Source organism: Eublepharis macularius, chromosome 5 (genome assembly GCF_028583425.1).
Source record: "Eublepharis macularius isolate TG4126 chromosome 5, MPM_Emac_v1.0, whole genome shotgun sequence".
Taxonomy (NCBI): Eukaryota; Metazoa; Chordata; class Lepidosauria; order Squamata; family Eublepharidae; genus Eublepharis; species Eublepharis macularius.
This window is the reverse complement of record NC_072794.1, coordinates 143,003,957-143,015,485: the sequence shown is the minus strand read 5'-3', so window position 1 is coordinate 143,015,485 and position 11,529 is coordinate 143,003,957. Positions and strand designations below refer to the sequence as shown.

General features: G+C 45.4%; 1 protein-coding gene across 1 annotated transcript; it reads right to left on the bottom strand.

Moving 5' to 3' along the window:
* Window positions 1-1,578: 1,578 nt before the first annotated feature.
* LOC129329695 (neuritin-like) lies at window positions 1,579-11,129 on the bottom strand. The gene is made up of 3 exons (XM_054979245.1): window positions 10,917-11,129; window positions 9,844-9,994; window positions 1,579-1,851 (listed from the first exon to the last, which is right to left on the bottom strand). The coding sequence occupies exons 1-3, from the start codon at window positions 10,957-10,959 to the stop codon at window positions 1,626-1,628; spliced, it is 420 nt and encodes a 139-aa protein (XP_054835220.1). The 5' UTR covers window positions 10,960-11,129; the 3' UTR covers window positions 1,579-1,625.
* Between the last annotated feature and the right edge of the window lie 400 nt (window positions 11,130-11,529).

Genomic DNA, 11,529 nt, shown 5'->3' with positions numbered 1-11,529 from the left:
GACAGCAGTTCAGGGGCGTTCCAGGCATTCCTGCTCCAATGGTCCCACTGCTACTATCAGAGGGGGCAGAGCCTACCCTAACAGCGGGAAAATGGTCAGCAGGTCACTGAACCTCTTGGCAGGCTTCTTGACTCCTCTGACTTGGCTCAAGAATCCTAAGGGGAAGTGCCTGCCCTACAGGCGAGAGTTAGGCCTTGGCCCTTTGGGCATTATTTTCCATGAGGGTAGACCCATCTCCCAGAGCAAGGAGGCCTAGGTCGTCCTCTTTAGAAAATAACTCACACCTGTAAGGCAGACACTTCCCCTTAGTGCCCCCCATTTTAAATCTATATGGAGAATGGCATGCTCATCTTTTTATTTACTCTCGGGTATTCTGATGTTCCCTAAATGACTTTCTGATATAACTATACTCCGAATACTTCAACAATAAGCATGTCCTTCCCTATAAGGCCTTAAAGCAATTTTTTAAAAACCTGTACACCACTAATTTGGTGTTTGAAAACTTAGAGATACATCAAATTACTGGGATCAGTCAGTATTTGTAAAATATTGTGAAACTTGAATTACATAGAACTCTCCCTCTGGCTTGACATTTTTTAAAAAATGAAATGGGGGGTAGGGGGAGGGAAATGCTTATATGTGAGGATGTATTGTCAAACCTCCTTTAATTTTTCAGTCCTGACTCTGAGATGGAAAAGAAGGAAGCCCTTGCAGGCTTAGGCTACAATTCTTGTGAGTGCGTACTTAGAAGTTAAATATTACTGAATTAAGGTTATGTTATGCTCTAGACTGCTGTTTTGTGTAGCAAATTTGGATGGCTGCCTATCTTTGAATGGAGATACTACATTTTGAGGGGGGGGGCGGGTTAAAAGGAAAAGAATTTTTGTCCTCCATCTCTAGCCTTTGAAGCCCAGTTTCCATTTCTCATATATTTGTGTTCCTTTCTGCTGCATATTTATTGGTTTGGAGCAGGTGAATAGCAGATGGCTTCCTTTCCTTAATGAATCTGGTCTGGCATTGGCCCTGGAGGGTTGCTGTCATGGGGAGGTGTAGGGGGGAGGATGCTTCTGCAGCACCTGCTTCTGTTGCAAGGCCCACCACAGCGAACACCAGCATTTTATCCAATGTTGCTAAATCAAAGAAGGATTTGGGAGAGCCGCAGTGACAATTTGAAGGTGGATTTACCAATCACAAGAAATGGGGTTCTGCAAAGTGAGAAGGCATGGATTCTTAAAAGCCAAATCACAATATGGTTAGGATATATTGAAGTTGTATGTTTAGGATCCATCGAAGCTTAAAAAGGGTAGCCTGGATCTATCCATGGGGGTCCTACCCTTAACTTTCCTTTGGGTTATCTTTTTCGTTTTCATATTGTCCACCATCATAGGGATTAAACAAGGCTATGCTGAAACAGCAGTTGCTTTGAAGATGGGGGAGGAAGGGGAGTGGTAGATTTGCTAAGCATACAGTTTAATAGGAAGGGGGGACTAAGGTTGGGAAATGCATGGATTTTTCCACAGTAAGGGAAATAAATCACCAAAAAAATCATTTAACAATATTTAATCAAAGATTGGGGGCGGGAGATCTATAATTGTACAGACATTAAAATTGCAGACCTTCTCCCTTTATAAATTAAGCCAAGTGACTATCAAAGTGATGCTTAACAGCAGTATATGTAAAATTTGCAAGGAGCTGAAAGTCTGCGAGTCACTGGAGGCGCAGAGGTCAAATAGGCTGCCATGGAATTGGATTTTCTGGGACTCCTTTTTCAGCATCTCCCAGACAGTGGCGGCCTCTCTCTGGCACTCCCACAGGGCTGTCATAGCGCAGGTGTGAAACTCTTCCCAATATCTGCAGCAAAGGAATAAAAAAGAAATGGTTCTTTCCTGTGAAATGAAGCAGGGAAGCCACAGCTTGTTTTGTACCCTGATGGCGAAATATTTGGGTGATTATTACCAAATTAGGATCTGCTTCCCCCTTTCCTGTAGTGCCTGTACCCATCCTAAAAAGATGAGCTAGTGAAGTCTGCAAGTACTTTATAGAAGATTTCTGCTATATGAACCATGTTCTTGTGTGACTTCAAATGAATATAAACCTTGTGCACAATCTACCTCTATACAAGAAAAGGGAGGGGTCGATGCTCAGTGGAAGAGCCTCTGCTTTGCATGCACAAAGTTCCAGGTTCAATCTGGCATCTCTAGGTAAAAAGACCAGGCAGTCAACGATACAAAAGACCTCTGCCTGAAACACTGGAGAGTTGCTGCCAGTCTGAGTAGACAATACTGACTTTAGTGGACTGATGATCTAACTCAGTATAAGGCAGCTTCAGGTGTGCGGACAGTTTAAGGCAGAATTTCTGACTAATCCCTATGAGAAAATTTCATTGTCATCCTCACTGTCAACACATCAGCGTTTATTTTCAGCATTTCATCCACTTCATCTATGTTATAGTAGCACAACAACCTTGTAAGGTAGGCTAGTATTTCATCAACCTACAAGGTAGGGCTGAGTGTGTGATTTGCCTAAAACCATATAGTGAGATTATGGCAATACGAAATTTGAACCAAGACTTTTCTTTGCTGTTGGTGAGATGAATGCAGCTTAAGAAAGAGATGTTAGGAGCATGGTTGTCCAATGAAACTTGGTGCCTCTGAACACCTCAGGATAGGTACGGGTCGCTTCCTGAACTCCCCCAGCACACGGTAAGTGGTCCAGAGTTCTGACAACCCTCAACTTAAGCAGCAATTGCGTTGTTAATTTGTATATTAGTTAATAATAACTGTGCTTATATATCACTCTTCTAGGTAGATTAGTGCCCCACTCAGAGCAGTGAACGTAGTCAGTGTTGTTGTTATCCCCACAATACAGCTGGGGAGCTGGGGCTGAAAGGAGCGGTTTACTCAAGGCCACCTACTGAGCTCATGGCAATATGAAATTCAAACCAGCAGAGTGCTGGAATGTAGTCCAACCATTTAACCAGAGGAAAAAAGCCTTTATTTTTCTTTTGCGAAAGATGTCTCATACAATTTCCTTAACATGTTATCAAACATACGGTACTTCTGCTCTGCAACCCACCCCCCATGATTACCTCCGTACTGAGGGCAAGAAGAGCACCATTAGGCAAAGTAACATACTCTTTGATAACTAAGTTGTGGTAGGCATTTCATGCAACCAAGATACCCCGTGATAATCATGGTTGCCCTTAGTTGTTAGTTGGGTCTGCTTCTCACAATGTACGTCTTAATGGGCAAGGGAATTGAGGTGGTGGTGATCCTTCTGACAGAGATTGGTTAAGCTTCCCTGACATCACAGAGGGACAGGTCAGGCAGATGTTGAATATTAGAAAGAGGTGAAGCACTTAGGGGAAAAAGGGCTTAGACGAGGGTGGTAGTTAACCAAGGTTTGCCAGAGAACCTAGGAAAAGACTGGTGGAGGAGGAAACAGATCCAGGCAAATGATAGGAAGAGAAGGCCAGAGGGATACATATGAGAGAGGAAAGAAAACAGATAAAGAATTGCTAGTTTCTCATGGCCACAACAGCGTGTAGTGGCTTCTAAAAAGCCTCAAGCATTTTATTTAACTGGACTGGCTGCAGGGCTTGGAGTCTTTCTGAAAAGTTTCCCTCTAGTGGGCTCCCCCATCCACTTATCTAAGAAATATGCACATATCCCAGACTGACGACTACACTGGCTTTCACAGTCTGAATAGGGATAAGACAGGCCATAACAGTATTCCCTGGCACAATGTTAAGTGAGTTTTGTGTCCTTTTGTAGACTTGCAAGAACCTTCTTCCCTTGTTTGGTTATAATCCTTGCAATCACTCACAAGTGGAGCTTTCAGTCAACAGCAGCAGACATAGGTTGGGGGAGGGGGGAGTGTCCTTCACATAGGGTTGCCAGCTCCAGGTTAGGAAATTCCTGGAGATCTGGGGGGTGAAACCTGGAGAAACCTGGAGAAAGTGGGGTTTGTGAGGAAAAGGACCTTGGCATGGCATAATTCCATAGAGTCCACCCCCAAAAGTAGCCATTTGCTCCAGGTGAACTGATCTCTGTGGCCTGGAGACCAGTTGTAATTCCGGGAGAACTCCAGCCACTACCTGGAGGCTGGCAAACCTACCTACCTTCACCTCTGCAGTACAAGCATCAAAATAGCAATAATCCTGATCTCCAAACTTTTATCTAAGTGCCAGCTGTAAAGAGCTAATTAAATAGAACTACTGTGGCAGAAAAAACACTGAGAGAAAATAATGAGAAGGGTCAGTGCCAAACAAGGTGAGCTCATTTGGGGTTGTTAAGAGACCTGAAGCAGCTTAGGGGGGGAGGGGGAGTCAGTCAGGGAACAGTTAAAAAGTCAGACTTCAACAACGGAGAGGACAGTCAACTTTCAGCGGCCAGCCACCCTCCAGCCTCTCTCAGCTGAGTGATCACAACCCCCAGAATGCTCCACTTTCTACAGCCTCCATCTGTTCAGAGAGACCAAGTATGGTCATGTGACTTTTTTGTGCTGGACTCTGCAAGAAGGTAGCACTGGTAAATTGGACCCCTCATTTTGCCAATTTCATTCTAGGTTGCTTTCTGAGGCCTTAGTTATTCTGATGTCTGTCACTGCCTTTTCTTACTACTGAAGGGAAAAATGAAGGTCCAAAGAAAACCCACCTTGTTTCATAGATGGGGAAATTCAAGGAGATTTGGTGGTGATGCCTGGAGAGGGCAAAGTGTGTGTGTGGGGGTGGGGAGGCCAACGGCTGCCAGTCTGTGCAGAAGTGATGCGTGCAATAGAGTCAGCACTCTGAAGCTGCTATTTCCTCCAGGAGAAGTAGGGTTGCCAGCCTCCAGGTAGTGGCTGGAGAACTCCCGGAATTACAACTGGTCTCCAGGCCACAGAGATCAATTCACCTGGAGAAAATGGCTACTTTGGAGGTGGGCTCTATGGAATTATGCCATGCCAAGGTCCTTTCCCTCCCCAAACCCCACTTTCTCCAGGTTTCACCCCCCAGATCTCCAGGAATTTCTCAACTTGGAGCTGGCAACCCTAAGGGGAAGTGGTCTCTGTGCTCTAGAGATCAGTTATAATTCTGGGAGGACTCTAGGCCACACTGTGAGGTTGGTAACCATAGAAATTGCAGGTATCTGTTTTTCTGAAGGGTGAAAATATCCAAAAACAACAGCAGCATATATCATCTCTATTAAAACTGAATAAAGCATCATGAGGGTTGGATGTTCAACCAAACAAGAAAGAGGATCAGGGGAGAAAAGGGCTCAAGCCTTCTCTCCTTGTGTCCTGATCAGAATCAGGTCTCCAGATATCTAGGGACTGAATTCAGAGCATAGAACTTGCAAGGCATATCAGACTAAAAGTCCTCATGGTGGACCTGGAGAGGACCCAAGGCTAATGTAAAGCTGGGTGAGCAACCTTTTTGGTCAGAGTGCTGGTATGTGTGTGTGGGGGGGAGCAGGGGGATTCAACCTCTAACTTTGAAGATGTTGGTATGCCTGCAAACAACCAAGGGGGGGGGGTGAGAGGGAGGGAAATGGGTTGTACTTGGAACAAGCCAGACCCCTGCATCTCAGAGATTCACCTGGGACTTGGCTGGTGACTGTGCAGGTGTGGGAGGCTATGAAGGGCATAAGCCATACCTGTTGCCTTCCTCTGCCTTATAGTGCTAACAGTGCCTCAGTTGCTTGGGCAAAGATCTGGCCTTAGGTGCCAAGCAAGGGGAGCTAGTGTGCCATATACAGGGGGTTGACTACACTAATGCGATATATAGTTATGTCCTTATATAGTTAGAACCTCATCCCATTTAAGTACCTCAATTAAATACCTTGTTTAAGTACCTCGTGAGATATTTTCATATCTACACTGATCTCTCTTTATCCCTGAGTTCTGTTCTTCATGTAAAGGAGCAAGGATCATTTTGTTACTTGCAGCTGACACTTTGTCTCTTCAAACGGTTGTGTGACCTATACCAAAAGCTCCATTTTCTTACATAAATGGCCAACTAGATGTGAGAAAAAAGAGAAAGCATAAGCAACCTGAGCAGCAGCAAGTCAAGTTGGGGACATCCCAGTCATGTCCTCAAACTGCTGAGAGGACTCTTGACCATCTCCTCTGACAAACAGTTTTTTCCCAGTTTGACATGGTACAAATCTTTGCAGTCCCCCCTCCACCCTGGTCCTATTCACAGATATGCTCTAGAAGCTCTGTGCTCAGAACTTAATTCCCAGGTGTGCAGCGTCCCAATTCGGGTTGGGACTGCTGTGTGTGGAGAGAGGTAGCTTAGAGCTTTTACTCTTCCTGCTATTTTCCTAATCTGAAATGGACCTAGGGAGCCACTATTGGCCTAAATGAGGAAATACATATTCTGATAAGGAGCATAGGCAGGGGTCATTTTGTAGAAAAAGAGCTGGAGGAACTCATTAGCATAACTCATTAGCATATGCCATGCCCCTTGACATCACGAAGTGTGTCATTGGCATAACTGATTTGCATATACCACACCCCCTGACATCACTTATCCTGGCTGTTTTGGACCCAATCCTGGCCATTCAGGGCCGAAATTGGGCCCAAAATGGCAAAAAGGGTCTGAAAATGGCCGAAAAGGGACCCAAAATGGTCAGGATTGGGCCACTGCTGAGTGGGAGAGTGATCCACCACCTGACAGAGGCCTGATCTGGGCTGTTTCAGCCCCAATCCAGGCTGAAACGGGCCCAAAATGGCTGAGGGTCAGGTGGGTGGGGCCACCTGACATGTGACCTCTTTGGGGAACTGCTGGAACTGCGTTCCTGCATGTTCCCCCTTGAAATGAGCCCTGGGCATAGGGGGGATACGAGGACTTTGTAGCATGTGATTAGACCCAATCAATCAATATATCTGGTAATTTCTCTGCCCCCTCTGGGTCAACCTCCCTTTGCCATTGCTTTCATCATTGTCTCCTTCATTAACCCCTAACCCTGATCTAAGAAAATTGCCTTTGCTGCCCTAACATGGCTTGTCATTTTGCCAAGTCCTGCTCTTCCTTATTCCAGCTTTTCTAATCTTCTCAATTCTTCTCCTGGGGCCCTTGCTGGTTTATGCATCCCCAGAGCTCTGGCTTTTCCCTTGATTGCTTTCTGCATTTCCTAATTCCTCCTTTGCCCTTCTCACTCTCTCATATTCATTCTTCAAACTTTCAATGACAGCCATTTACTCTTGGCAAATTCTTCATTTCTTTCTTTTTCCTCTGTTCACTTTTAATCAGGCTCCCTCTACCCAGACAAGCTCCAGGCAGAACTTCAAGAACCTTGAATGCTCGACTCCTTTATCCGGTCTGATTAGATTACTAATAAACAAATGGCTGCGTCCACCTGAACTTCACATTCCTCAGATTAATGAATCCTTCCTGTAGCTGAAGGGGGTCTAGGCTTGTGTCAAATGGGATTGTTTTAAGCGACTGGTTCTCTGATCAATTTGTGTTATTAACTGATTAACAGTGTCCATAATTAATACATGCTATACACTTTATATATCATTGATCTCATAGCATCCTCCCAGCAATGTTTAGGGTGGCAGCACCTAGTTCCTATTTTGAAGGTAGAAGACTGAGAGAAGAGTTCAAAACCACCCATCCAGAGAAGCTCGGGTAGAGGTAATGAAGCCGGATCTCTTGGCTTCAAGGCCACATTCCCATAAACGAAGCTGTCAGACTTGGTCAAGGGAGATGTGGTTTTAAATCCCCACTCATCGTGATGCTCATTGGGGGAACTTGTATGTATGTTATGTGTCATCAAGTTGCTTCCAACTTATGGTGACTGTATGAATTAACAACCACTAAAATGTTTTATTGTTGACAGCCTGGCTCAGATCTTGCAAACAGGGCTGTCAGTTGTAGGCAAACTTGGCTTCCTTTATTGAGTCAATTTTTATTGAGTCAGCTTGGTAATTTCCTATCAACAGCCTACCTCACAAGGTTGTTGTGAACATGAATTGAGATAATCCCACATATATTGGCCTGAGCTCCTTAAGATAGAAATAGAACATTTTTTTAAAAAAAATCATGACCTAAAATCTCCATCTAGTTAAAAGCAGTAACAAAGAATTACCAAGTTATACTCTCACCATGGCCTATTCATCAATACACAAGGAAGGCTTCTTGATAAAGGAGAGCCTTTATCTACCAGCAAAAATTGATAAAGGAAGTTACCGGGCAGATCTTCCTCGGATGTTAATTTCAGAAGGTGGCCACAACAGAAAAGACCCTGCTTCTTATTCTTTGTCTTCATGATGGAGATGTTGCTCTCAGGCCTGCCACTCTTCTAAGATTTTTGTATTAATCTTTTCAAAGCCTCCCCCAAGGGCCATGCAGGAATATTCAAAATACAACTGTTTTGATTAATAATAATAACAACAACAACAACATTCGATTTATATACCGCCCTTCAGGACAACTTAATGCCCACTCAGACCGGTTTACAAAGTATGTCATTATTATCCCCACAACAAAACACCCTGTGAGGTGGGTGGGGCTGAGAGAACTCCAGAGAGCCGTGACTAGCCCAAGGTCACCCAGTTGGCTTCAAGTGGAAGAGTGGGGAATCAAACCCCGCTCTCCAGATTACAGTCCCACGCTCTTAACCACTACACCAAACTGGCTCTAAGAAAGAGCATCTTTATACCTGATGGGTGTTTATACAATTTATATCTGTTTAAAAGGTATAGGTAGGTGTTTGTGTTCATGTATGAAGTAAACCTCTTGTAATCTGTCTAAATTTCTGACTTTAGATTCAAATTTTAGTTTACTGTTTCAAATCTGAAAATTTACCTCAGAATTCAACGTTTGAGTTCAGTAAACTTATTGGTATCTCTGGGTGTTTGGGAAGGCAAAATAAGAAATCTCAAGCATTGTCAAATACAAACACTGTTGTGTGCCACTGATCAAACACTATCAGCTATTAAACATTATTACACGCAGGGTCAGGCTTAGGGACAGATGGGGCATTGAGCTTTGGGCTGCCTGTTATAGGCTTTGTTCAAGAAGTCGGTCAACAGCTGAAACTGGTAGTATAAACTGAGTGAACCGATTGTCCCTTGTAAAGCTGACAGAGCAGTTTAAAAGTGGCCCAGTATTGTTGCCCAGTTCAATTTCTTCATGTTAGTATTAATTTTTAAAATTAAAATGCTTCCGTAACATTAGAAGAAAACAATGTTTTGTTGCTAACACATGGCACCAATAAATACAAATCTGAACACATGAAGCTGCATTCTACTGAGTCAGACTATCATTCTATTAACGTTGGTATTGTCTACTCTGACTGGTAGCAGTTCTCCAACATCTCGTGTAGAGCTCTTTTCAGTTTACATCACTTACTACTTAATCTGTTTAACTGGAGATGCCAGGGGCTGAACTTTCTGCATGAGATGCTCTGCCACTGTCCCTCTCCAATTTACAGATCCTGGTGTGGAAATCTATTGTTCTATGTTTCCGGGATAAACCATGCACTGAAGTCATGAAATGGGCTATAAAGATGATTTTTTAAAAAAAATTAAGTAAGGGGTGGGGTCTGATGCCACTCCTTGCCTGGAGTGCCATTTAGTCTATAGCCAACCCGGATTGTATATCATTTGTCAAGTACAGCCAAATATTATTGCATGCCAGCCATCAAAACTGCTGTATACAACATAATCATTGCAAATATTATTAAATACTATAATCAACCATCATGGGATATCAAATACAAATCAAATATTAGGAGACAGATAAGAAAAAATTCAACGTCACATGCACTGGGAGCAAATTAGTTTTGGCTTCCGTTCTAGCATGAACATGGCAGATAGGCATGGTGGTAGTTATGACTGTGTGCCACTCACCCACAGACAGTGTGCAGCTCCTGGGCCTGGCTTCTTTCGTCTTCCTCCTCCAAGCTGGCCATGTTTTCTCCTAGTTGTAAGATGCAGTCAGAGAAATCTTGGTAAATGTTTTCACATTGAGTTTCAGCAGCCAGAGACTTGAGAAGGGATGCTGCAAATGGAAATGGGATTCATGTAACTTGCTGATGCAAATCTCCTACAAGCAGCTTCATCGCCTGATTGAGAACCAGATTTCCTAAGGGTCATCCAAGGCTGACGTTGGTTCCCAGTTCCTTATTCGCATAAGGGCCATGTGTATGTACAAAAGAGCCAGTGCAATGGAGCCAACACTACAGACCCGTTCCCTGCTCACCTGTCAAGTTCACCAGGTGACCCTGCGACACATCACCATTTCTTAGCCTAACTTGCATCATGACGTTCTTGGAAAGATAAAAAGTGGAGAAATGGACATGGTCTTCAACTCCACAGAGGAAGGGTGGAATAAAAATGTGGTCGATAAATATAAATGTTGAAGGGTGAATTCAGCTGCTTGCCTAAGTTTGCAAAGAGCCCCGCCAAGTTAGCCCCATATATGAAGTATTCATAGAAATATTTTCCTGGGAGCCACTGCAGGTTTTTTAAATAAGCAGACAGCATAGCTTGCTAACATTCCCCCTCTGCCCCACCCCGAAAATCTCCAGTGTCTTTAACAGAGATATGCAAGTTGGAGAAATTTAGCAGACATTTCCCCTTTCATTTATTGTTCGCTTCACTTACTAAAGTTCATCCTTTTGGCAGCTGTTAACGACACAGGAACCCTACTAGGGAAAAAAAGTGGCAAATTTGCACTCGACTGGATCCCCCCCCAGATCGAATCAGAAAGAATAATCACAGAAAAGAGCAATCTTTTTAAAGGGGGGGGGCGTAAACTGTGCAAGGGGGAAGTAGCCAGTGTGCAACTTCTCTCTTCGTCGCTGACACACACCCTTCTGGGAAAAGCGGGGATTTTCACCTGGGGTCAACCCCACCCCCAGCCCCCAAGAGCCTGGCCCGCTCCAAGCCGCGCTCCCCGGGCCGCCCTGCCTCGCACTTACCCAGCGTCAGGAGCAGCAGCGCCGCGACCAGCCCCCGGCCCATCCTGCCGCTGCCCGCTCAGGGGTCCCGGCTGCCCTCCATCCTGGCGCTCAGCAGCGCGCCCTCCGCATGCCCCGCACGCCCATCGCTCGGCCGGGCAGGCGCCTCGCCAGCCCCGCTCTGGCGGCTGCGGACGAGGAACGAAGCACAGGCGAGTCGCCGGGGAGCTTCGAAGGAGAGATCCGCCGGCGCCCCCAGCCCACCAAGCTCGGGCAGCGCCGCTCTCCTCCGCTGAAAGTCCCTCGACGGGGCGGGGGGGGGGGGCTAGCCCGCCTGGAGAGCCCGGGTCCCCTCCGCCAGGCTTCTCGCCAGGCTCCCGCGCCGGAGAGATCTGGTGGCCACGTGCTCCTGTGGCAGACGGGCAGGGAGCTAAGACTGGCAGGGAGGGAACTCGGGAGTGAGCAGGGCTCTCCCTGACGCTCCGATGGGCACAAAACGCGCGCTTCTAAGCCAGATCTGTGCAGTTCTCATGAGCACTTGGGGCATTTCCGTGTCACACGAGGAAAGGAGATCGAGAGACAGCAAGCAAGCGTCTTTGGTCAACAAACCTTGCAAACCATCACAGTTTATTTC